Genomic DNA, 23,234 nt, shown 5'->3' with positions numbered 1-23,234 from the left:
GATGCTCCTTGCCCTATTAGTTTGCTTAGATATAGAACTTTAAATACCTCAATAATTACTACGCCATACAGAATTGACACTGCTTATTGGTTAATTTCTGTACGTCTCACGTAGTGTTTCAACATCAAGACATAAGCAGAATAGAAAAATCCTTTCTTAAAAGTGTTCCTTCATCGCTTCATTAAAAAACGATAGTACTAATACAAAGTACTAATAGCTTAATGCAACAGCTTGAAAAAAAGGATTTTTCCATTTGCCAGCAACTTAGAACAGTGAGTTTACAGTTAAGGCTCCTTTTTCCTGTACAGAACTATGCAGAATTTAAAAAATGCACGTCCACTACTTCTAGAGAAATTGATACATACGAATGTAGATACGGATTTTTAAACAAAGAATATAAACTAAGTTATGCTGATGAACACATGAAATAAGTCCAAAAACATATCCAGTTTGGATACAAAGCAAGATAGAGTTATGGGACATTTTGAGAAAGGTGTAATAGAAAACACGTCATTTTGAAAGGCTGCTACTTTTTTTTTTTTTGTAAGGCTTCCACTTTTTTTTTAGTCCCTCCAATCTCTTGGGAGAAGTCCTTAGCCAAGTTATTTTTGTTGGGCTTAAAGGGATATCTTTAAACTTAAATCACAGTATCAAGAACTAATAAACCCCACAAAAAGTAGAATTACAAATAAGATAGCTGTGGAAGATTTCTCTTCAGTGCATATGAACAAGGCTGAACAGGTCTAACACAATGAGTCCAACTGTTGTGAGCAGAATCCCTTATCACTAATGCATTGTTTCCAAGAATATACACACCCCTCCATGTAAATAAGCACCCCCAGATTTTCTAACAAACATTTCAGTTGGGTCATTATCTGCCCAATGATCTTGAATGTCCCATTCTTTCACTACAATTATACCATTGATTTGCAATTACATCTTTAGTAGAAAGCACAGCTGAAGTCTTGAAATGGAAAAAAGTTCTTAAAAAAAAAAACCAGTCAAAAACGATGGTACAGAGACTGGTGCGGTTACTGTGTCTCACTGAAAAACGTGGTGCCTATCAGCAGATTACTAACATAGCTTTGCGTTCAAAGGAATGGGGGTTCCAGTCTTTTCCCTTCTAACCCAGATAAATGTAGTCCAAGACTGCCAAAGCATGCTTTGACGACCCTTGAATTCTCCACACAGCTTTGAGACAAGATCTGCTAGTTGTCTCCTTCAACCCTTCTCTTGCGAACTGTAACAAGAGAGAAAAAAAAGGACAAGTTTTAGTATTTTGTCATTGTAGCTACTTTTTATATTTCTACAACATCAGCTGTTACTTCGCTGCATGAAGTTTAACACAATACAGCTTAGGTAATTAAATTACAGCTTAAGTTAATTATTATACGCTTTCATAAGCATTATTAGAAGCTTATCCTATAGCAGTGCTTACTGTGTTACTGAATGATAGGAACATATTCAAATATTTGTGAGGAAACACTTGGGGGACACAGTAATCATTTTATTTTTGGAAAGCAGATTTAGCTAGTACTCTTTTTTTACACTGCAGTTTTCTAGTGGTGGAGAATTATATTTATTTGGCTTCAAAAGAAACGGACCGAGAGTATTACAGGATATCTAGTGTGATTTATACAGGACAAAAGTCACATTCTATAGCCTAAAACATTCCATTTATTAATAAAAATATTCAGCTATCAGAAAAGGCAAGAGCAACAAAGTCTGTGAATACAATCGCTAAAAGCTCACATGCACTGTTTAGCCTTAATATGTAAGACTGACTGAATGACTGGAGTTTTGCTCAATATTTGTAGCATTTTTAATTGATGTTTTCTTCTTCCCCTATCAAATTGTGGTTTTCTTTCCTGTGCGGACATAACAAATGAGTGTAAGGGTCTTAGAATTTATATAAGTCATCTCCGTTCTGTTTAAAAAAGTAAGCACATCTATATAAGAAGAAAGCGATTCTGTTCTCAAATCCACTCATTGGAAATTATGTAGTTTTACAGATATTTGCAATTTAAGCTGATCTTTACCTTTGGATCAAAATAATGGAGGGAAAGCTGTTTTGTTTCCCCTCCCTCTTCCTGTCTCAAATGCTTTAGACACAGTCTAAAGAAACAATCGGAATAAAATCACAGTAGAATTTTACTCATTACAAAACCAATGCATTGCTTGCTTCGAGAGTAACCCCTAGACTTCTCTATCTGAATCCCAACGGTTTTCATCAGTGACAGAAGTTACGCATACCTGCTTTTATCAGATCACAAGAACAGATGGAAGAGTTTCCAACCTTAGACTTCTCCAATCATGCAGTTAAAGGTGACATTTCAGACAAAGAGAAGGGAAGTAGTACACCACAGTGTAAACACGGGAGAAAGAAGAGGTAGACTATTTTTTTCGAAAAAGAAACGTACAAAGACAGAAATGAGAGACTTTGAACATCTCGGATTTCAGTGCTCAGTACCCAGCTGGGTATACAGAGTAACCTGTCTCTGTAGCTTCAGGGCTGGAGAGATGAAAAGGTATTTGCAGAAACTTTTATTCGCATACTCCAGACTAAGAAAGTAAAGAAAAAAGGCAAGATATCAATAGAAACATAGATTCCCAGCAATCCAACAGTAAAATGAGAGCTAGTGAACAGAGAAACCTTAAAAGACAGTAGAGACACCTGAAGCGTTATGACAAGAAATAAGAATAACTGGTTTAGAATCTATTTTGAGAAAGTTATGCGGTGTCTGAGGGCCTTTCCTCTCTCTAAGCTCTACTGTTACTCCTCCTCCATCTCTTTCAGAGCTGTTCTCCTCCACTTTAGACTTTACTCAGAGGGGAAGAAGATCTTTAAACCAAATTCCAATTTCTTTATGTCGCTCCCTCTAATGTATTCCTGAAGTACTTCTACTGCTAAGCTGCCTGACCCATTTTCACGCTGGTGAGAGATGTAATCCTTACCACAAAACATCTAAAGCCAAAAAGTTCAATTAAATGGAGTTAAAATGTATTTCCATTTAAATAGATGAACTACATTATCTTGTTGTAGTTGATAGGTTCGAGGATTTGACATTATTTTACAAATTATTTCCATTCACATGCTATATTATTAACCAATTTTCTGCTGGTCCATTTAGTTGGGATTCTGACAGATGAACTCCAACAAAACTTACTGCAGCAACTAGAGATGCCACTGCTACCAGCTGCCTTTAAGAGAGACAGGGAGGTACCTGTGCATGAACAGAACTGTAAGGGAACAGATGACCCAGTCCCAGCCCCTGCCCATGACAGGACAGTCCGTTTCCTCGCTCGAGTGATCTAAACGAGACTGGGCGTACTGGCACTGAAGAGGGCATTCTGCACTATCAATTTCAAGTACTGCTTTTAAAGAAATGATGAATCTTATCTGAATAAAACTGAACAATCAGAACTATTATTTTCCCTCCCTTTTTGCACGGTTCACATGGAATTTGAATGTTCTTGTTCTAGTCTGTGCTAAAAATCCTCAACTCATACACCTGAACACCCTGAAACAAAATGAGAACATCAAGCAGCAACAGAAGAGTAGAAGTAAAGTACAGGAGAAACCTGAAACTGATCTACTCATCCTTTGCTATCCTGGTTACACGAACAGAAAAACCAGGTACCTTTAAAACCTGTGCTGCACACCCATTCATTTAATAGTCACTCTCTACTGACAGGTCTTACCCAAATCGTTATTTTTTGTGATAGCTGCAGCTGCCCTGGCTCTAGGTCCCTGTTGTGTGAAATGGTATCCAAATTTGAGGATTTTGGTGTTTTCTTCAAGCATCTTGGCAATTTCTACTTCTGCAACTGTGCCCAGCTGCTGCCTCTGTTAAAATAAAAGGTACACAAAGACAACAGATCTTACGTGTATTCACCATGTTAATCAATAATACCAATAATATTAATCAGTTCGCTTCATTTTGATTAATCTAAAAGGCAGAAGATCATAAAACATGTTTGTGCACTTTAAAGCACAAGCAAGCATAAAAGTGACCAGGAATTAACTTCAACATAATGCTTCTGCAAATCTTAAGCACAAACATTTATGGGGTTAAGATATTAAAAAGTTAGTAAGATATTAAAAAGTTAGAAGTAAAATAGTTTGGAAAGTTTATCACAACCAGCCTTCTAAAAATACCGTCAGTTAGGATAGATTGATTTTCATTATCACATTAGCACCACCTAACTCACCTGATTATCAATTTTGATCTCTGTCAGTGTTTCATTGTCTTTCAGTGCATCGACCAGTGCCAAAATTCCAACGCAAGTGATGAAGTTTGATTCTATGTTTAAACTTCTTAACTTTGTGTTTACCCTCAGCATATCTGCAAGAGCCTTTGAATGCAAGAAAGCATCATTAAACTTTTGAATTTTGCTACAGTGCATCACAGGACACAGTGATAACCATTTCCACTAACTAGTTCAATAGGAGCAAAAAGTTCACAGAAGCCTGGTGTGACTTTGTAAATTTTCACTTACGGAGACTGAAGTGAGACTTCACCCAGGCATTAGCTACATTACCTTTTTTAACAGTATTTAGTCAAGAAAAGGCCCGTCTCTCTTGTTACAAACTAAAAAGCTAAACAGAATATAAATTGTCAAAAATTAGCATATTGGACCAATTCCATTTTGTACGCTTTCACGGCATACAATGAGTAATGCAAGCTGTGAAGTAAAGGCCAAAGAAAGGGCGTCAGTCAGCTGAAAGGAGAATTAGATACGGTTAATTTGTAAACAGGAGATCTGATTTTCAAAGTGCTTGTGTCTACAGATTTGGTGGGAAGAGGCAAAATTCAAAGCTCTAAGCATTGTACCAGCATGTAGCTGAAAGAACTCTTACGGAAATGACATATACCTGATCTTATTCCTGAGAAAATAAGAATAGATAATTGCTGAGGTTTACTGTCATCAAAATCATAACCTTTAATTTTTTTTTTAATCAAGACACAATGCAAAAAAGCCGTAACAAAACCATACTTGAGAAAACAAGCCTTTGTAGATTTTGATTACAAACATTTCAGTTCTGCTGAAAATGAACTTTTTAATGGACCCAAACCAAAGATTTTAAATGTTCATTTGTTCATTTAATGGAGTCTTTCAAACTAGCTTTCTAATTTGAAATTAAAACAAATGCAAAATGTCCTTTGTTAGTTAGTGCTGTTTTCTTACCTCTTTATTTGCAAATAAGTAAGGTACCACTTTTGATTCAACATAGGAAAAACAGGACCAGACGATAAATACTCTAGCTTCAATTGTGTCAAACTAGATACCTTGACTAAAATTATGCTTTATATGCCAATGCTCTAAGCCAGTCTTTGGTAGCAGGGAGATCAGAGAAAAAGGTATGGTACAGCCTTTTTCAACTAAAACCCTAGTTAGCCAAGAAAAGATTATGAGCTTTTTCTGTTCTGAAATGTGTTTGGCTCAGAGTGAACCACAGGAGCTAAACAATTAGAAAAGAAAGAAAAACAAGAAGGAAGTCAGCAAAATGAAAAATGAGGGAGAACGGAGCGGTTAAAAAACAGGATTCTCACTTGTCTCGTACATCTGATGCATTGCTGCTTATTAGTCAACCAGTAATCATTCACCAACTTTTGATACAACAAAGGTTTGTTAAAAACAGACTTTGCAGCGTAACAGAATGTAATTGTTTTCACATAATAAATAAACAGCATTCCATTCAATCCCATACCATTATCTTTCCATCCCAACTTCCCCTGCATCCCGCTTCAGCAAGCGTACTTACAACAGCAACAGGATCATTGCTTCGGGTGGCTGCAAGGCTAAAATTCTTCACATGCGTGTTCGTTTCTAAGGCTTTGGCAAATTCTTTCAGCGTTGGAATTGGTATGTTCTTGAATTAAAAATAGCATTTCAGTCTCTTGAGATAGACAAGTTTATCCCCTCCCTCCCAATTTCTTTCTTTATCTTATTCTCTTTACAGCAAAAGTACCATAACATTAACCACCTCTGGTCTCCAGCAGTCCCACAAGAAAGGCTTACACGTGTAGCAAAGCTATACGATATGTAAGATTCAATGGCTATTGAGTCAGCCATTCGATACAGGAAGGTCACCTTTACTACATCGATGCCATTGCCACAGGGTTAAAAAAAATATTTAGCTGACTTGGAACTGAGCAAAATTTACACAAACTGAACATTCTGCTGACTATTGACATCAAACTAACCTCCCAGAAATATAAAAAGGCTTAGAGCTTTAGACTGGAGAAACCATTGGCATTTCATTCTCTTGTTCTATTAAGAATAATTGCAGAATTTGCCAATCCCTAGTCTGGTAATTTTTACAGTGTAGTATCAACCAAGCTTAAAAGCAGTAATTTTAGATAATTAATGAGGGTAGCAAATTTTTCAGTTTATTATACCAGAAATTTTGTTCTGTTGCCTTTTTAGGCATTTATTTTGGTTAGCATTTCTCTACTGCACAATACTTTTACACTATGTATTTTATTTTCTTCCTTTTAGTCAGGGCAATAAATAGCCTAGGCTGCTAGCAAGGCTGCAACTAGCAGCCTGTCCCTGTGGCCTGCACTGTAAGTCAGCAGCACTGCTGTTCTGTTTTCCTTCACATCAATACAGAAAAGTTCTAGTCATGTTTAAAAACACAACGGTTACGCTTATAAGCAGAAGCTGCCCTAGTTGCTGACAGCTCTTTTGTACAAGAATCAGAAGGGTGTCAGGTACAAATACCACTTTGTTTGAATCACAGTAACTGGCAGCGCATTGCTTCACCAAGGACAAAGGATTCAAAGCACTCGTTAACTCCATGATGGTGAACTGCTGGAACTGCTGCCAACTTGGCAGCAACAGAAATCTGGGCAGTCAGTAAGAAAATCTAAGACTTTTTAAATACGTATTTGGCAAAAGAAACCAAGATGGCTTATCGGTTTAGCTACAGGTTTCTGAGATTACACACACTGCAGCACTCGGCAAAAGGGCTGATGTACTTCAAATAAGCCTATCACAGCCTCTTACAGAGTTTTGCAGATTAAAGTGTCTTTTCTACTACGAAAAAGCAGCATATTTACTGCAGACTTAAGGTAAATACCTTAATGTTATTTAGATTAACTTCAACAAGACGAGAATCATTATCTTTAATCCTCTGCAGTGTCTCCTCCACATTTGTGGGATTTGGCGGTTCATCAAAAACAGGCAACATTTTTTCACCTTTTACTATATCTGAAAAGTAAGACATTTAATTGTAGTCAGTCACATACATTCTTCACTGTGAAGAAATTATACACATACTAAGTATTTACTGTATTTAAAGGTCGTTTCATCAGTTTTTACATCTCTCCCCACCCAAAGAGCACACCATCCTCTTCTGACCATATTTTCATACAGTTCCATTCTCTTCCAAAGGTCCTCACAGCCTTTCGGCTTTTCTCGCACAGCAGCTTTTTTCCGAAAGCACATAGGAGTTGAATTACAAACACAAAACCAAAACCTAAACACTAACACACAAATGCATGTTTATGCCCACTGCAAAGTGACTTAACTCCAGAATAGATTCTAGCGTACCAAGTTTTTAATTCCACTCTCGCCAGAACTCAACTAGCAATGTTACAGACATGCACATTTTCCAACTCAAGACTGAACAGTCAAGAAGGCTCGCGCAACAGAAAGTGGTTAATGCTATATAACTGTGAGCAGTACAGAGAACTCATTTGTCTCGCACTTGCGTACATACTTACTTGAGAAGCTGTCTTTGTCAACTCCATTGCTGTTTCCTACTACATCACAGAACTGATTGTTTGTTATCAAGTTGGACATTCCCAGTATAGCTGTAAAAGGAAAAAAAGAAAAAAAAAAATTTTACTGTTCCTGACTAACTCAGCTTAGATGCAGAGTTCCTTTAAACAATAACAGCTAGTATTTGTAAAACACCCAGTTATCAGTACAATAAGCCATTCGATCTCTCAATAATTTAAAGAAAAGTAGAAAAAAATCTTCATTACTTGCAGACTTTTTAGTTGGCTTTCACATCTTCAATAGAACTGATCTCATCAAGTTCAAGCATCAAAATTAAAAGTGTAGTTTGAGGAATGAACTTAAAGATTTTGAGTTTGAAAATAAGATATCTTTTGCAAGCCAAAACAATTTAACTCCCTGTACATTATCACAAATCAAAGCAGAGATGCTACAAGCCAGCCAGCCTAGTTTGTGACAATTACAACTTCCTATAGTCACACTTCAGATAAATACACTACCACATTAATTACAGATCTTTCTCATCTAAATACGCATCAGCCCACTCATGCTTAAAAAAAACTAACCTGCAATATCACCCAATTCTGTGTCTGTGGCACTGGTCAAGGCTTCCTCCAGTTCCGGATCAAGAGAGAATTTTTCTTCTGTATAAGACTGCACAGGCTTTTGCTTGGGGACAAATATTTTCCCTGCAGTACAGAAAATGGAAGGTCTGATGTTACTCTGTAATACATAGCTACTTGTTTTTAAACTCTTTTGTACTTAAGGAATGCACATTACACTTAGTAAATCCTGAGAAGAACATCCAGGACAACATAAAGGAACGAGGTTCATTCTGTTTGTTCTTGAAAGTCAGAGATGAGGAAAGAGCATTAGCAGGAATATAAACCACTTCTTATTCCAAGTTTTCAGGAGCCTGTCTCATGACTCCAATCTTATTTGTTTCTCTCTAAGGATTAGAAAGTAAAATATAAGCCTCCATTATACATTTTAAACAGCCTAGAAAAAGTGCCTGTAAGGAAAATTTAGTACTGCTAGAGAATGATGACAGGTCCCCTCTCAAGGAGAAAGGAACCCAGGCAGAGCTGGAATCTGAACATGCTAGAGAAAGAGTATAAAAGAATCATCTGGAATCACGGACCTGATATTCATCGCCGTTTTCCAGCATACGATTTCAGATGTTAACTAAGTTTCAAATTAAAAAAAAGAGATGCCTGAGTTGCCTGAGAAAACCATGGTTTGTGAACAGCACAATCCAAGATAATAGATTTCTTTGCCAATGACGCTGTTTTCTAAAATGATACTTAGAAAGGTCACTGCAGATCCAGTGGAAAAAGGAGCAGCAGTAATAGTGCATTCTGCGCCAACGTTTCAGTCATTGCAGCCAGGTAACGAGGAAAGTTATTTTAGGAGACGTGCATTATAAACAGAGGTCTGTGTAGTTAGCATAACTCGTGAGTATATTTTCAGCTGAAAAGTTCAGATGAAGAAATCAGAAAATGAGACAGCTATTTTAACAGTTATTCTGAAAACTGCTCAGATTTGAATGATTTAGAATTAGCCTTTCAGAACAAAGAAGTGTGGGTAAGAACCCAGGAGAGGTAAGGGGTGCTTGGTTTCAAGACAAATTAGCGTGGTAAATAAGAGCTCCAGTTCTGTATGGGAGAACAAAATGGATGCATTGGATAGAATTTTCAACTAGAAAACTGTAAATCTCATCTTGACCGTTATTCAAAGTTTTCCAAACTTTCCAAGCTGCCTAAGCTATCACCAGACAGAGCTGTGGGAAAGGGCTTCCCACTTCCTTTAGCTATTTCCCAGGGCAGGAAGCAGTGTAGATAATCTTCCTACAGAGTCTCAGTGCTAACGCAGGAACCCACCCTCTTCCACATTCATAGCTAAAAAACAATTCCACACGTGAATGACCCTAGCTCATCTCACTCACACGATGTAAGCACCAGGCACCAGAATCGGACCAGATGGGCAGAAGCCAGACATGTAAGATTTTGGTTTTCCCCTCATACTCTATGTTAAGTGTGTCTTGTTACGTGTTTGGACTAGGTTTAGCATTTTGAAATACCTCCCAGTGACAAGAAGCTTTACTGGGATATTTCAGTTTGATTTCTGGGAAATTGCAACAACGCAGGACTTCGGTTTCAACACTTGTGGGAAGAAATGCCTGAAGCCAGTTCCAGTGCCCCAGAGCACACACAGGCATAACAAAACCAATCCACCTTTTCTCTCTCTCCCAATTCCCATCCTAGATGACAACAGTTTGTGGTTCATTGTCTTTTTAAAGAAACTTAATGCATTACCACTAGCACAGATGACAAAGCAGCGTATCAGGTTTTTCTCTGACAACACAGTCTGATGACCAAGATCTGTTGCTAGCAACACAGTAATTTTGTTCCTGGGTTGCTATCTCTTTGGAAAGTTGTATAAATGACCATTATCCATATTTAGAAGCAGAAAATAAATCTCCTTACATAACTGTACTGACTACAAACAGTAGCTGAAAGCAGCTGACATGCATTACCACCCATACCTCAGTTTTGATGGACAGTGCCAAAGAAACTGTTTGTGGTGATTCAGGATTAAAAGAAAAGCTTCATAACTCAAAGGCTTAGATAGTAAATGTGTAAGATAATTTTTATATAATTGATACAATATTTCTACCCCCTTCTTATTTTACCAGCATCACCTACTGGGGAAGAATAACTTTCAACTTAAATTGGTATTTTCAGAGGAGATAGGAGAATGTTTGACAAGGTTTTCATTAACCCGTGAAACACTCTGAACAGCACACACATGACCTAAAGCCTTTCATTAGCTGTTTGCATTGTACTCTCTCTGTAAAACAGACTAGTAAAAAAGCGAGGATTTCAGAGCATAAGGAAGTAGAAGAGAAGGAACGTGAGATTTAAGCACCTGGGCCTTCTTTGTTCGTGTCATCCTATTTGCAGCATCAGTGCAGCAGGTAGTGAAAAGAATAAGGAAACTGATCTCAGTTAAAAGAGACTTTGTAAAAATTTATTTCAAACTAGAGCAGCCTCCTGTCTGGTTCATCACACAGCACTCACCAAAAAATCCCTACTTTTCCTGATGTTACTTTAAGTAATTCTTAAATTCATAAGTTAGGAACTTCTGATTGTAAACATTTGCTTCCTAAGGTTAAGACTAAATTTATCTGTACACACCTGACTCTTAAGATAACCTAAAGAGAGAGAGAAGTACATTCAGTTTTTATTAAAGCAAAAAAGTTAAAAGCCACTCCCTGCCAGAAGTGTTCATTGCAGCCAACTCCAGTCATGTGAACTGGGTAGGAGCAGTTTTTTGTTATAAAACAGGTCACACCTCTGTGTGTATAACCTTTCGTTCATTGGCTGCATCTCATTCTGGCCCAGAGTGCAGAGGTTTATAATGCACATACAAAAGCAGGTCCTTCCCCTCTCCCCATTTCTGGTAACAAACTTAACTTTAAAAAGGATAAGACCCCTGTGCCTCTGGGGACAATGATCTAACTCAAGGACTGCTGCCAAGACAGTTTGGCAGATCTCTTCCCCCCTTACTAATGTAAGCTTATAAAAAAGCCTACACATCTGTGCAGCCCACGAGGTGAATAGCTTTCTCAGTCCTCAAGTGGAATGTTTCCAAAGAGCAGAGATTTGATCACATGAAGGAACATGACAACCTCCTTTTCAGCCCACAAGGATACTGCAAAGATTAAGCAATACCACACAAAGAGGAAAATTTCAGAGACATTCACGCCATTTCTGTAATAATTATACGTTCAGGTCTTCTGCGCCTTTAGCTAACAGGTTAAATGATGCACATCCGAGGATTAACTCACAGGTGTTCTTTGCTACAGAAAGAACTTCCAGTTCTGAGTTCCACGCAGCCATATTGCTCAAAAGGCACGTGGGATGACTTCTGTTGAAGAGCCCTAGACGTTTCATACACAGACTCACAGTGTCTAAGACGGGACTGAAAATCTTGCAGAAATCAGGTCTGTTCAGTGTGGCCATGCACTGCATACTGCCAGTGCTATTCTCACACGTGCTGCAGTCCTACCCGCATGCTAGTAGGCAGCAAGCGGAACAACTTCCAGCTCTGAAGTAAAAAATCCACTTTGCAGTACTCTGTTTGCAGAAAAGGAATCCAGTGTCACCTGAGGACAGTCAAATACAAACTCATCTTACCAGTCACCATGAAGAGCAGCGAACAACATCTGACTTATTCCTTACATCTTAGGTTCCTTAGTTTCATCAATCCAGAAACCGATAACATCAATCACCAACTCCTACCACGTGACAGACAGGTTCATCAATTCACTAATTTTTTTCAAGTCAACTTACAAGTGACTTCCTCAGTATGTCAGTACACAAACAGTGCTGTTATTCGTCATCTGATTACAGAGCACAGAGCAGTGAGTTAGAAAACTGTTTTACATTAAGGCTACAGTATCACATGCTACTTTGCTCTAGTGGTCTCATATGGAGAATGTCAATTCAACAAGTTGTTTCTCCAAAGCTTCTACAGGATATTAGCTTCATTTTACGACATGCAACACACTTCAGTAGAGACCAGTGACTGAAGGGCAAGCAGAGAACACAGCATTCCAAATTCTGCTGCAACAGAAGCAAGTGGTGATCTAGAGCACCAGCTGAGCTCAGCAGCAAGAAAAAATCTCTAGCCAGGTGACTACAGCTTCAAACTAACAATATTTTCTGGGTGATAGAGCAGGAAAAAAAAAAAACAACCAGCATTAAAGCAGAAGTTACATGAAATGCAACTCTACACAGAAGAAACATACCCCAGTAGGAATGCAGAGGGAGTTGGAAGAGAAAGCCACAATCAGGAGAAGACAAAGGCCAGAAATGCAAAGCTTAGTTCACATAACTCACTAATGCACTAATTCACTCATACAACACAAAGTACATGGCTGATGTTAGAAATGCTTTCCTCAGGTGCAATAATTCTCATCTTTTATGGTTTAAGAGAAGTGAGGAGCACTGGCCTGTCTTGGTCAGATGTGTGGAACACACTCAAGGGCAACAGACTCCAGTACTGAACCCTCACTTCACTGTTTAGATGAGATCCTTCTCCTTGCAGGATGCCTTGTGAAATCTTTTACATACTTACACACACAGATTGAGACAAAGCTACTTTTGCTGTAATTATTACCACATTGCTCTCATGAATCTCCTGAACAACGGTTTACTGTAGGGTTCAACGCAATTGGAACAGAATGTGACTTAAGTCATTAAATCATGTTTAAAAACATAGTATGTTTTTAAGGATGTTTTTAGAAACAAAATCAGGCACTGGAAAAAACCCAATAGAATATAATTTAGGGATTGTTAAACTTCATATTGTTTAGCACTGTCCATCTCACTACTTCAGGACACTTCACATTATTTCAGATCTTCCATTTCATAGCACACCGCAAAAAAAGGTTCCAAAGATTTTAACAGCTATCAAGTCATCTAACAGTGAAAGAGATGCAACATTGTTTTAATGATGTTATCCCAAAAGGAGGTACTTAGGACAACTGGAAGAGAGGATTTTGCCTGAAGGCTGAAGTAGGGAAACGAGGTTTCCAGAATCAGCAGCAAGCCAGGATGTTTAAAACTAACCCAGAGTGAGCTTCTGTGATAAACCTGCAGGCCAAATCACCACACAGGACGTCAGTTCTACTAAAATAGGAAAGAGAAAGAGAAGAATAGATTTTCACCTTCTTACGCGATAAGTGAATACTCAGACCAAGTTAGAGCAATGAGACCAGCTAGGCACACAGAACTATTTTATCAAAGCCTGACCCAGAAAAATAACTCCAAGAAAACAGCTGCAACTCCAATCCCTCTCTCCCCCCGCAAAACCTCTAGGTCTGAAGGTTACGTTTGTCAGTTTTCTTCTGAACGAAGAGGATACTGAAGCAAGATTTTCACCTACCCCTATTCCACAATTTGTTAGCATTTCTCCATAACACATTTAGCTAGCCAGAGACAAATTGTGAGCCAGCTTAGTTGTTTGGGTTTTTTTAATATTAAAGGAAAGCACATTAGGGTAAGAGCTCCTCTAGATAAAAACCATCCTATGTAGGTATTGGGGTTTGCTCCATTCCCTTTTCAAGTTTTACACCTAGATTAAGACCATGATTTCTTTATTTGAAAGATTAAGTTATATAGGTTTGGCATTTTTGTGCAAAATGGCTACAAATGTGGCAGCTAAGTCAAAGATGAACCACAACATTTTCATGAGGAGAAAAAAAAAGGTTATGCCTCACCTACTACAAAACGAACTGAGCCTTTTTGCTTTCTTCTGCCCATTTAACAGAGCATGAATTTCCATACTGAACAGTTCTTTCCTCTTTTTTAGTTTTAATTAAAGCAAACTATTTTTCATATTATTTTCTCTTCTTCAATGGTACTAAAATAAATGGTAGAAAGAATTCTTATATAGCAATTTTTTTTTTTTAAGAGATAGAGGAAACTTTACTAACTACACTGGCATGACATATTGCAACATTCAAGCACAGCGCTATTCAGTAACACTTCATTACAGAAAGGAAATGACATTTGATCTTTCTTAACCAGAATCTATGCTACAGCTGGACCTTTCTGGTTTTCTACACAATTCTCACAGATTTTATCCATCCCAAGAAATTGTTTTGCCTTGTGCATATATGTGTAAGGTGACTTTAAAGAATCACCTATCTGAATAAAGCACTAGTGAACTACTTCATCTCAGTCACACTGAACCATTAGGCTGTCTCCAACATAAACTAGCAAATATGATGAGCAAGAAGCAGCACAAGGGAGGAAGTAGTGACAGGGGAGGAAGCAGTGACACCCTATGCAGCCAAGGATGGGATCAACAGGCACTTGCCAGCACCAGATGCACCATAAGGGTACTGCTGCTATCGGTACCTTTGACTGCCTTCTACATTCAATACATTGCATCGTCCTTAACTGGGTTACTCTCACAGATTCAGTCAGCAAAATCCTGTTCCTCTGTCAGCAAAGGAGCGCCACAGTTATCTCTCGATAAAAGGGGTGTTAAACTACACAAATAAGGGGAAATACAGTGTATTAAGGAAGTAGTATATCGTATACAGTGCAGCACATTATAATGTCACAAACTCTATTAGTTCAAAGCAAAGAAAAAGAGAGACCAACACTGTCAAGTAACAGCTATCTGGCACAGGCAGAGAAAATGCAAACGCTCCCAACAAAATGTTCACCAAACACACACTACAATCACAATCATGTATACAAACTCAGTAGATGTGAGTCTTTATTCAGTCTGAAACAAGCATGATTCACACCAGAGAATTAAGTAGAATTAAAGGATTTTGAACCCTTAAGAAGAGAGAAGCATATTCATCTTGGACACCTGGAAGACAACCTGGGGAACGTTCAGTCAGGCTAGTATTCACAAGTAGTACACTTATGCACAAATACTGTAGCGACAGCTAAAAGGCCTCCTCCTATGCATACGTGCCCAGCACCAGACTGGGAGTTTCTGTCTCTACCAATAGTGCTTAGTAAGGCACAATAAATTTGGGAACTCTTGTTTTGGGGGAAAAAAATAAATACATCTATCCTTACGATATTTAAGATGCACATTCTTATTTAATTTTGTCATGGAACAGAAAATGCTTCCCATCAAGTCAACAGCAAGGCTAGATCCAAAACAGAGATTTGAAATCCCAGGCTTCAAGAATGCGTTCACTCAGTGGGTCAATGTTTCCATGGGTTTTAGACCACAAACCACCGTCAGATTTCAAAACTGCTTGCAACATTAACTATGTAACTAGTTAATAACAACTAAGCAATCTTATTAAACCCCTTAGTAAGGATACTAGAAAGATGACATGGTTGTATACACCACTCGCCTGGCCTTGTCAGCCTACAGTGTCTTTGAACACTATGATCTACCATGACATTGCTCTCCTGCTAATTTTAAATTCAACATAGTATTACAAATGTTACTGTCTGCACTCAACACCACAGGGCACAAGCCACAGGCACAAGGACAGCATTTGTTACTATTGACACAAATCAGGAGTAGCTCTTACTTTGAGGATACCACCCCCATCATAACTTCTCAATCTTTGACAAAAATCTTTGAGTCTTATTTCCTTCCTGGCTACATGCAAACAGCACACCAGCGCCAGTGCCACAAAATGCTCGAACAGGAAGCATCCTGCTCTGCACAGCAGCACTTATTTGGAAATGCCACGAGTTAAAAAGCATTAGAGCTGCCAGATGCTTCAATAAACTTTGGTTCACAGTAGATCTGGCTAGTCCACTTCAGAGATTTCATAACCTCCTACACCGGAAAGGGTGGTGTTACCTTTCTTTTCTCTTGTAAAAGGCACATAGTCTTCCCTGTCTTTGTGCTCAAGAGCCTGCTTCTCTAAGTATGCAAGGAGTCGCTCCCTGTCGAAGGGACCTGAAGCCTTTTTAGCAGTCTGGTCCTTCTGTCGGAAGCCTGCAGGTAGAAGCGCATTCTGCAAAACAAAATTAAGCACATAAGTACAGGTTAGAAAGTCTGAGTGAACACTTGCTTAACTTCATTTTCCTCTTCCTTCTCCCCAAGGTTCAAACCTGATATATCTTCCTTTTCAGGCAATCTTTGATCCCTTGCCAACTTGCTCTTTTTGGGGAGAGGACCCAAGGTAATCTACTCTTTAGATACCAAGAACGTAATGAAAAACAGAGCACACCGCACTCTGAATAGGGCTGAAGCAATCCTTTAAGAACAACGGCTCCCAGCGCTAGACTTGCTAGTTACTTTGCATTTCTTTTTTATAATGAACACTGTTGAAATGAGTAGTATAAATAAGACTCAGCTATTTACAGTTTAGTCATTCAGCAAGAGACTCCTTCCTCCATCACTCACATCCACGTGCTTTTAAGTCTTTAAGACAACTGTCTATACTATTGTCACAGAGTATTTCTACTTTTGACCTGGTTCAAGGTAGGGTGGTTTTTTTGCTATCATCAACATATTTCAGAAAAAAAAGAAAAAAGAGGATATTAGTATGGAAAGAACAGAATATAACTCAGGTCTTTATAACAGAAAGCTAAAATATTCCTTATTCAATACCCCATCCTGACATAAGCATTCAGGAGCTGAGTAATTATTTGCCTCCTCTTTGCCATGTCAGCATGAGGAGAGGAATAGATATAAGCTACCAGATACAGGACTAGGAAGCTTTAGAAGAGGTTAGCACCCTCCCTCTCCCACAAAAGTCTAACAGTAGAAGCAAGAAAATAGAAATGGATGTAAATGGGCTGTTTACCAGACGACACTGGAAACAGGAAAGACTTTTCTAAATACACTTTCTTTTCAAGAACATGACTAAGAGCAATTTTTATTTATAAATAAATCCCAGAAAGTTTCTCCTGACAATCTCCTCTTCCTCTGCTTCATCTCCTGCAGCTGCATTCACATTGCAAACAGGAAACAAACAGTTGAAACATTATGTACACACATATTTCTGTAAATAAGATCATTAGCAGACCAGGAAAAGAAAAATCTATCCAAAAGGATATTGTACAAGTAAAAGAAAAGGTCGCAATCTATTTCAGAATAGTTCCCGAACACATCAAAAAATAAAACTTCTCTTGGCTAATACCTACCTCAGGGTCAAGATCATCCAAAACAGTTTCCAGTTGTTTCAGTTCTTCTTCTGAAAGTTTGCCAAGAATTTCATCCTCATCAAGATCTTTGTACTTGTCCAAGTCCTTTCGAAACGGGAGCGTCATGACTTCACCAGTAGCAAGTTGCTCAAACACTTCAAAACCCAAAACTTATTCTTAACCAAACCTATACAAAAATTTTTAAAAGAAATAACCATAGTTTAGATAAATATCCCAACTACAAAGCATCTCCAACCTCCAAATACATCTCTGAAAGGAAAGCTTGTCTTAGCCAGTATTCTTATCTATCTGTCACTCTAGGACAGACAGGGAACTCTCAGAAGCTCTCTTGCTTCTTCACTGACAAGAATCCAGTCCTGCCACACCCCTTTCCATCAGCAGCTAAGCTACATATAATTTCAGATTAATCCAGTACCCCGTTTTCTTGATGAGAACTTCAAGGTCATAATTCCCACAGAGCAGGGCACGGTGAGGGGCCGGAGGGAGGAGATACCAGCTATACCTGGTATTTATGAGTCCAGCTTAATGCCATCAGTTTGTAGAGATACTGCAGGCAAAAGAAGTGTTAAGATGCTTTACCCTTATTGTTGCTGCTGCTGTTTGAGGGCAGTAAAGGAGAACTTCACTCCAAACAAGCTAATTAGTTATTACTGACTCATATCCCTGCCTATTACTTACAGGAGGAAGAAAGGAAGTTTGCTTCCAAGTTAATTATAGCATTACCATTGAAGTAACATTCTGTCTGTCCTAGGAAAATTCAAACACTTTGATGAAAGGCTTAGGCAATACAGCTCCTAAGTAGCAGCACTGCAGTCAATCCGACAAAAAAAAAAAAAATACAGAACCGACTCACTAAATGCTCACTAAATATTATACTTGAGAGGAAACTGGAGTCCTTCAAAAGATACACAATCTATATAGTATTTCTTGCGGACAAGGAGAGCATAGGGAACCTTTTTTCTAACTCACAATTTTTAAGCACTTGGCTTGGAAAAAACAATCACAACAATTGGTTTCTCTCATTTTTCTGTAAGAAGTTCTGGGATTCTCCTTTCGATCATCCAAATTCTTGCTTCAAGTTGAGCACACACAAAAACCAGGTACTTGAGTGACTCTCGGTAAGTGAGCAAGAGTGTCCATAATGTATTTGGGGAGCAAAAGCCAGACTCATTAACCTCCTGAATCCCTTTCCCAGGCCTATAGAAATATTCACCACAGATCAGACACACAGCAAACGTTAGTGGTCCTCCAACAGCCCACACTCCAGTTCAGATGCTCACAGCATATGCACTAACCACAGTACTTCAAATCCACACTTACACCATACTTCAGAAACAGATCAATTTAAAGTTATCGCCTCTTAAGTGAAAGCAGGGCCGTATATACACACTGTACAATCCTACCTACAGGACTCCTCCACCTCAGTTGTTTACACCAAGAAAGGTCTCACTGGCTGTCTCAGTTACATAGCATGATATTTTAATTCATAGACACTGAACAGACATGAGGACATAAAGGTTCATCAACGTCATTCAGTCAAGTTTACCCGTAAAGTAAATCTGGTTTTAACAACTGCCTTTGCAAGAAGGTAAATTTTTCAGTTCCTACCAACATCTACACCTGAATGAGGAGTATATTTACAGCTATTTCCAGGAAGTCTGCTTTTAAAAATATTGCTGATAAAAACACTAGAGCTTACTTGTAAACCACAGTGGACATCAATAGGACACAGTTCCAAAGATGAACTAACGACTTATGTAAAGTTCTCTCAAACCTAACAAAAACCAGGAAGAATTCTCAATTTTGTGTCAAATTACGTCAGAAGAACACCATCTGGCTTCCTCTGAACTAAAACAAATCACGTTCAAAGAGCTTGGACCTTTTGCAAGAGGCCACAAAAGCTGAGAACATCTGAGTCTAATGGCTGCAGAAAGTGCAGAGGGTAGCACACCTATGTTTTTCAAAGCCGTGTTCCAAAAATAACTAAAGGAGTGTCTCTATGGTCTAGCACGTTACCTCCTACAGTTTTCAGAGTCTTGTGGTATTTGTTTCTCCAGTGCATACCAGCTGAAGGACAATTAGCTGATAGCTGCAGCAGATGCCACACAATCCACATACAAGCTTCTCATTCCGAGAGCTTTAATGTTTTTCCCTTCCTTACAGTTTAAGCCATGACACACTATCGTAAGAGAAAAACATTTCCTGCAGCTGATTACACAGCATTGTTTGTGACCAGGCTGCACCGTCTGAATCCTACACCAACACACTGCTGTTTACCACACTTCTGCATGTCCATTTGCATTCAAATATTAAAAGGTGTAGTTTTAGTGGGTAATTATAAGGACCAGAACTGTTAGCATACTGCAGAATAATCTGTCAGAGAGTAGCACCGCATAACCATACATTACATTTATGTAGGCTGTAGTTCCTCTCCATGAATCACTGTAAAATGCTGTCATCCTGAATTAATTACCTTTTATTTACTGCATCAGTGTGCTTTACATTGGAAAACAAATATAAATTCTTTATAATACGTTAATTAGTGTTCAGGTCATAGCCCCTAGTCTCACTTGTTTCTATAGCATGATCAAAGCAGCCCTTTCAAATACTTGTGTTCATACACAAGGAAAAACAAAAAACACGAAAAATAAAGCAGAGGAGCAAAAAAACCCCACTATTTCTGTAACCGAGTCTGCACTCCAGCAAGAGGAAGAGAACTACAGGTGGCCCGGCAAATTTAAATGTAAGAGTTTTGGACATATTTTCTACTACCTATCAATCAAAAGCATTTTTTACAACATGAAAGCATACTTAATGTGGGCCACCTTTGGAAGGTTATGACGGTAGCGCTGATTGGCACGTCTGTAGTACACAGAGATTGCTTGGTAACAACTTTCAGGAATACTCCGTACAAAGGAAACCACAGCACATATGACACTTGTCTAGAATGTGCTAAAACTCAGGCGTCAGGAATTCTCATTGCCTAAGAAGGGCAGAAGGGCAGCCGAAGCCCCGATCTCACCAGACAAGCCCCTTCACCTCCCATTAAACACATCGGGTTCTCCGTTTACTTTCCATCACTCACTGGAGCAGCACGGCACAGAGAAAGAAACGTGCCTAACAAACTACAAGTTTTTAGAGGGAGCAGTTATTTGGACTGCAAATATGTGCAGCACATCTTACTGTGAAATCATAGGCAAAACTGTAACCACCAATTTTGGCTTTGCAAATACTTTGCACTTTTTTGATGAGCCGAGCTAGTTTTCTTCTAAGGATCCTTGGCTTTACCATGAAAACATTCCATACGTCAGGAGTCCAAAGGATTAGTATTCTTTTCTCAGATACATAACTATAAGGTAAAGGAAGTTTTTCACTCTAGCAACTTCACGGTCACACAAGAAGCATTTAGGGAAATGGAACCAAAGCCATTGCTTCCAATCAGTCAAATTTCAATTGTCTGTTATCCAGAGAGAAGTTGAAAAATTGGAAATGAAGATCTTCTGCTGGGCATCACAGAGAAAAACCCATGCCATTAGTCCTTCGCCTGAAATCAATGAACACCTAAAGAAATTAAAAGGTAGCAGTGACTTTACTTCAGGCTATTTTATAATTACAGGAATCATCCCCTGAAAAGACCATCAAGCAACTTTCACGCGCCTCTTACAAGTTAAAATATTTTGTTTTCTCCTCTCTGAAAGTGTATTTTTAAAAACAAAACAAAAGATTCTAAGAATAGCAAGCTTCCAATTCACTTTCAAAAACTCTCTCCCCATAAATTTCTGCTATACTTAAGAATACAATTTCCTGGGACCCTAACAGCAGTAAGTCTTCAGAAATATCTTGCCCACAGGGAACCGCAGTCTCGTTAAAGCCCACTGCACATGGTTTCCGTAACTTGGATTTTAAAATAGAAGTGACATCATGAAAAGCAAACCAAGCCGGTTTTGGCCAGCACATTTGCAAAGTTCACTTTAATCTCATTTGTTCCTTTGGAGCCTCCTTCCACCCAGCCTCTGGGTGAACCCGACCCAGAGCAGGGGGGTCCACAGGGCTGTCAGCATTCCTGCACTAGTCAGGGCCCCAGACCCTCCCAGCTGCTTGGAGGAGCCTAATCTGAGCATTTCCCCAGGGAACCCCACAATGGCAACAATTTTATTTTCCAGTGAGGCAGATTATACAGAACTGCTTATGAAGAATGTGCTGCACTTGAAAGAGCTATCTTTACTCACCAAACCCAGGAGAAAAATGAGTAAATATAAATATTATCATAATCCCAGCAGGTTCCTTAGGATGTTTTTGTAATGCCTTATGAGCACTCTGCTGAACACCCCAATCAATGCTGCTTTTCTTTGCAGAAAGCTCTCAAAAACCCACCTAGGCCTTCTGAATCTCCGGCCTGGGGTGGGGTACATGAACCAGGTTCTCCTGCCCAGTGACCCAGCAGACATTCCTTAGCCCAAAGCTTCATGGAGCCAGCAGGTGGCAGCTCATCTTTGCCTCCACTTTTCATCAGAATAAATTGCTTTCCAGGCAGTAAGCAATAGGAATAGCTATTCTGGGGCTATTTTCCTACAAAGGGAAGCCCGAGGCTTCACTCTGTTCAAAGAAAAAAAATCCACTAAGTTTTATCCATGGCAAACTGAGCTTCTGCATCTTCACATTTATCCATAGAGCAACCCGGGAAGTGGGGGCCGACAGACAGCTACTGCAGCGTAACTACGTGCACCATGACGATCCTTCTGTGGCAAAGGAAATCAGAAAACACCTGCATTTCCAGATCCTGCCGGCTTGTCCCTTCTATCAGAGGACACCTGGAACCAGACAAAGCCCACTTTGCTGGTTTTTATGTGCTGCATACAACTCCACAGAACTCGGACACGGCTGTCTCGCAGGCAGGGTGCTCTGGGTGATGGCCAAGCTGGCACTGTCACACAGAAACTCACTCCTGTGTGCCTGTTCTTGGAAGCTGGTCACCCGCACTGCAGCGCTGTATGGATGTACCCAGCCAGCCCAGGCAATAGCAGAGGTGACAGAGCACAGCGCACCTTCAGCAAGCTGCACTGGGCACAGAGCAGCAGCCTCGGCAGCGCCGGAGGTGGCATTGCCAGGGTGCTCGAGCGAGCTAGCCGCAGAGCAGGTGTTATGGTCCCAAACAAATACAAGGCTGAGATAAGGTAAAAATACCAGGTACCAAAGGTAGTACCCACCCCGAAAAGCTCCTCTGGAAGAAATGGCCACTCCAGCTCTTCACTCCCTGTCCCACTGTTCACAGCAGCACCACCGCATCCGGAGTTACTGACCAGCCGGGATGAGGGATGTTTTTGGCATCTTTTGGGGTTTTTTCAGCCAATACCCGGGGATTTTCTTCAACAGAGATGCCCACAGCATTGATACACAGGATCTCCTCTTGGAGGAGCTGCGGACAGGCGTTTCGGTCAAAAGGAAACACTGGATGCTCACTATTGGAACACTTGCAGAAACATTCAGATATCTGTTTCCATTACAGAAAGGAGGCAAAACTTACAAGCCTAGAACTCGACAGTTGAAGAAATTCAATTTACCAGCCAATTTCAGCTTCTCCCTTACATCACAGGCTGTCTTTCAAGCCCTGTACACCTGATACAATAGCAAAACATTAGGCTTGAGGGTACATCCAATACATTAGAGCAAATTTAAAGAATACAGCAACCACTCCAGAACAGCTCTATTTTCAACACAACACGCATCCATTTGCAAAGAAAAAAATCAGGCCGACAGCTTTCAGAGGTTTACACTGAGACCTTATGTACAAAACTCTCAGGCGATACAGAAACC

The 23,234-nt window shown here is 39.4% G+C and overlaps 1 protein-coding gene across 1 annotated transcript; it reads right to left on the bottom strand.

Moving 5' to 3' along the window:
• Window positions 1-836: 836 nt before the first annotated feature.
• Window positions 837-17,587, bottom strand: TMOD3 (tropomodulin 3 (ubiquitous)). Its single transcript, XM_010145211.1, has 9 exons — window positions 17,400-17,587; window positions 16,108-16,264; window positions 8,316-8,438; window positions 7,734-7,823; window positions 7,088-7,218; window positions 5,768-5,875; window positions 4,213-4,356; window positions 3,703-3,847; window positions 837-1,240 (listed from the first exon to the last, which is right to left on the bottom strand). The coding sequence occupies exons 1-9, from the start codon at window positions 17,523-17,525 to the stop codon at window positions 1,209-1,211; spliced, it is 1,056 nt and encodes a 351-aa protein (XP_010143513.1). The 5' UTR covers window positions 17,526-17,587; the 3' UTR covers window positions 837-1,208.
• Between the last annotated feature and the right edge of the window lie 5,647 nt (window positions 17,588-23,234).

Source organism: Buceros rhinoceros, unplaced genomic scaffold (genome assembly GCF_000710305.1).
Source record: "Buceros rhinoceros silvestris isolate BGI_N320 unplaced genomic scaffold, ASM71030v1 scaffold42081, whole genome shotgun sequence".
Taxonomy (NCBI): domain Eukaryota; kingdom Metazoa; phylum Chordata; class Aves; order Bucerotiformes; family Bucerotidae; genus Buceros; species Buceros rhinoceros.
The sequence above is the reverse complement of the archived record's forward strand: the minus strand, read 5'-3'. Positions and strand labels throughout refer to the sequence as shown.

Coding starts and splice junctions, on each gene's coding strand:
- TMOD3 (XM_010145211.1), bottom strand. CDS start 17,525: ATGACGCTCCCGTTTCGAAAGGACTTGGACAAGTACAAAGATCTTGAT. Junction 5,876..7,087: donor TTAATCTAAATAACATTAAG/GTATTTACCTTA, acceptor TTTTAATTCAAG/AACATACCAATTCCAACGCT. Junction 1,241..3,702: donor CACAAAAAATAACGATTTGG/GTAAGACCTGTC, acceptor CTCTTGTTACAG/TTCGCAAGAGAAGGGTTGAA.